The sequence below is a fragment of the Chaetura pelagica genome, unplaced genomic scaffold (genome assembly GCF_000747805.2).
Source record: "Chaetura pelagica isolate M959 unplaced genomic scaffold, ChaPel_1.0 scaffold360, whole genome shotgun sequence".
NCBI classification, from domain to species: Eukaryota; Metazoa; Chordata; class Aves; order Apodiformes; family Apodidae; genus Chaetura; species Chaetura pelagica.
In genome coordinates, this window is record NW_009951950.1 from 1,579,508 (window position 1) to 1,582,007 (window position 2,500).

Sequence of the window (2,500 nt, forward strand, 5' to 3'; positions counted from 1 at the left end):
AGCAGGAATTCCATATTGTGAAAATCAGGTCTAGCTGGAAACTTGTGCCCATGTATCACTGCTTTGGATGCAAGGAAAAATTGAAGGGAACACAGTGCAGTAACAGAAGGCATTCTGGCTGACTGAGCAGTGTTCCCCTCAACTCATGTAGTTCTTCAGCTGTTTCTCTATCTGAACAATATTGGCTTTATTATGCTGCATTTTTTTCCCTCCTCTCCCTCTACCCACCCCTTTGATCTCCCTAATGACTCCTGTTTCTTTCTCTTCATGCGTTCTCATTGTTTTTCTCTGCCTATTTTATCTCCTACTACTTTTTCCCCTTTTAGTTTTACCTTTGTCCACATCAGTCTTCCTCCTCTAACCAGTATTTAAGTAGGCTTCTCTAAATGCAGTATGCTGGATTAGCTGGCAATAGGTTGACAAGGTTCCAGCACGTATGAACAATACAATGCAAGAGTAGAGTGAATAAAACCTTTATTACATCTTCTAAGTCAGCCTTTTAGAAAAGGCAGCTCAGAGATTGGATGGTTATGGCACGTAACACGCACCAAATGGCTCAACAAAAGCAGGAAGGGAAAGAGTTACAGGCACACAGTAGCCTCAGGCTGCAGAAAGCCAGTGGAAGGAGGATGGCTGTTGGTTTCACATAAATGGTGGGCAGCAAGAGCAGTGCTGCCTGCAAATCCTCTGCACCTGTAGAGGAGTGCACTTTCCTCTTCTGATGCAGGTTGTAGGTCAGTCTTTCTGATTCCTGGTACGCAATTTAGACTTTTTTTTTTTTTTTTTTTCTAAGCAAAATTACAGCTAAAGGCCACTAGTTTTTGCTTCTGTTTGCCCGATACATGCATTCCCATGGAGACCCTGTTTTCATCTGATAATCAGATATATATATATATGTATAGGTTACCCTTATTCATTGCAGTCCCCTACAGAGGGACTTCACAATGGAAGCTATTGTTGATCCAGGGAATTGGGCCTGAAACACTATTAACCGCTTTTTCAGGCATTGTTGGATTTTTTTAACTTGTTTTGTTGATTTTTTTTAGTTGATAGTTAGCAAATGCAGTTGTTGAAAGCAGATGGAACTGCACTTTATTTAATGCTTATACTTCAGTTCCATTTATGTCTTGCTATTGCAACATAATCTAAGCAAATGAGATGAGATGGGTGTAGAAAAATAATACACAGAGACCTGAAAGGAACTAAAGGAAACCTAATTTGTGTTTGGTTTCAGTGGGGCTTGGCTTGGTTTGTTTGTTGTTTTTTGTTTGGGCTTTGTTTAATTTTTTTTTTTTGAGGATTTACAATTACGTGAAGTAGCTTAGTATTTAAGAATAATCAAGACAAATGTCTGTATGTCACCTTTTGCCTAGCACAACTTCTGCTGCCTTCTCCACATCCAACTTCCCCATCCTTCTCGGATGATGCTTTTGTGTTCCACAATTTCAACATTTATGTTATACTGCTTAATAGTAGCAGATGTATGGTGTGTGCAGAATAGTTTAAACTTAATACAAATAACAGATTTTTGTAATAGATACTTTAATTTATCAGTTGCAGATGGGATAAGAAAATCGTATCTTAAGATACTGCTCTCTGTAATTAAGTGGTGTAGTTTTCTGAGTTTGTATTTTTTGAGTTTTCACGAGTGACTATAGGTTGAGTCTGCAACAGAAAATCATGTTTTCAGCTTTACAAGCCTTGTCTTGAAGGATAGTTTTTAGAATTGTATGCAAGAAGGTTATTGGAAAGGACATGCATTTTTAATGATTCTGAAATGTACTGCTGTTTCTTCAGCACTTGGAACAGCTTCGTGCAAACCGAAATAATCTAAATCCAGCACAGAAACTTATGCTGGAACAGCTGGAGAGTCAGTTTGTCTTGATGCAGCAACACCAGCAGGTGAGAACAAAAATATTTTTATCTTCTACAAAAGTTTTTTCAGTAATGGTGTCTGTTGTATTTCTTGAATCCTGAAGAATTTACATTTTACAGACTTCTCATGGCCTTTACTACATTACATTAGATAACGGATTTTTTTTCTAATGAAGTATAGTTGTGGTTTACTGGTGAAACGTAACGGGTTTAGTTGTGTTTTATTATAGAGCTATGCGATAACATGAAAGTTTTTAAGCCACACTTTCAAACTAAAGGGAGTAGATACATCTGAAAACAGACTTACTTGAAAAATACGTAATTGTAGTAAGCTGTATTACAGCATATCTCTCCTCCTCTCATTGTTCCCTTCTCTCTCTGTGTCCAACTTCAGGATTAAAATGGTGACACTCAAACTGAACAGCCTAGAAGAAAGTGTGCTGATAGCTTTACCTTAAAATTCACTCAGTGCATTTGTGAGCATGACAATCATCTTGTATCTTAAAAGCTACTGTAAAGGTCTTAAAAGCAGTATAAAACTGGAATTCACCAGTGCAGTAAAGTACACAAAGAATGTGTGACCTTTGTGTTTTAAATTCTGCAGCTAATGTTCTTGTGTTTTGTT

General features: G+C 37.5%; 1 protein-coding gene across 5 annotated transcripts in view; it reads left to right on the forward strand.

The window, feature by feature from the left end:
* Positions 1 to 2,500, forward strand: part of KDM6A (lysine (K)-specific demethylase 6A) — a 129,175-nt gene that overhangs the window by 85,015 nt on the left and 41,660 nt on the right. For 4 of the 5 annotated variants that reach the window (XM_009997874.1, XM_009997890.1, XM_009997882.1 and 1 more), the window contains one exon: positions 1,798 to 1,902. The exons of the other annotated variant lie outside the window; for it this stretch is intronic. In XM_009997874.1, the coding sequence (XP_009996176.1) occupies positions 1,798 to 1,902 (105 nt within the window). The remainder of the gene's footprint in view (positions 1 to 1,797; positions 1,903 to 2,500) is intronic. 5 annotated transcript variants of the gene reach the window in all.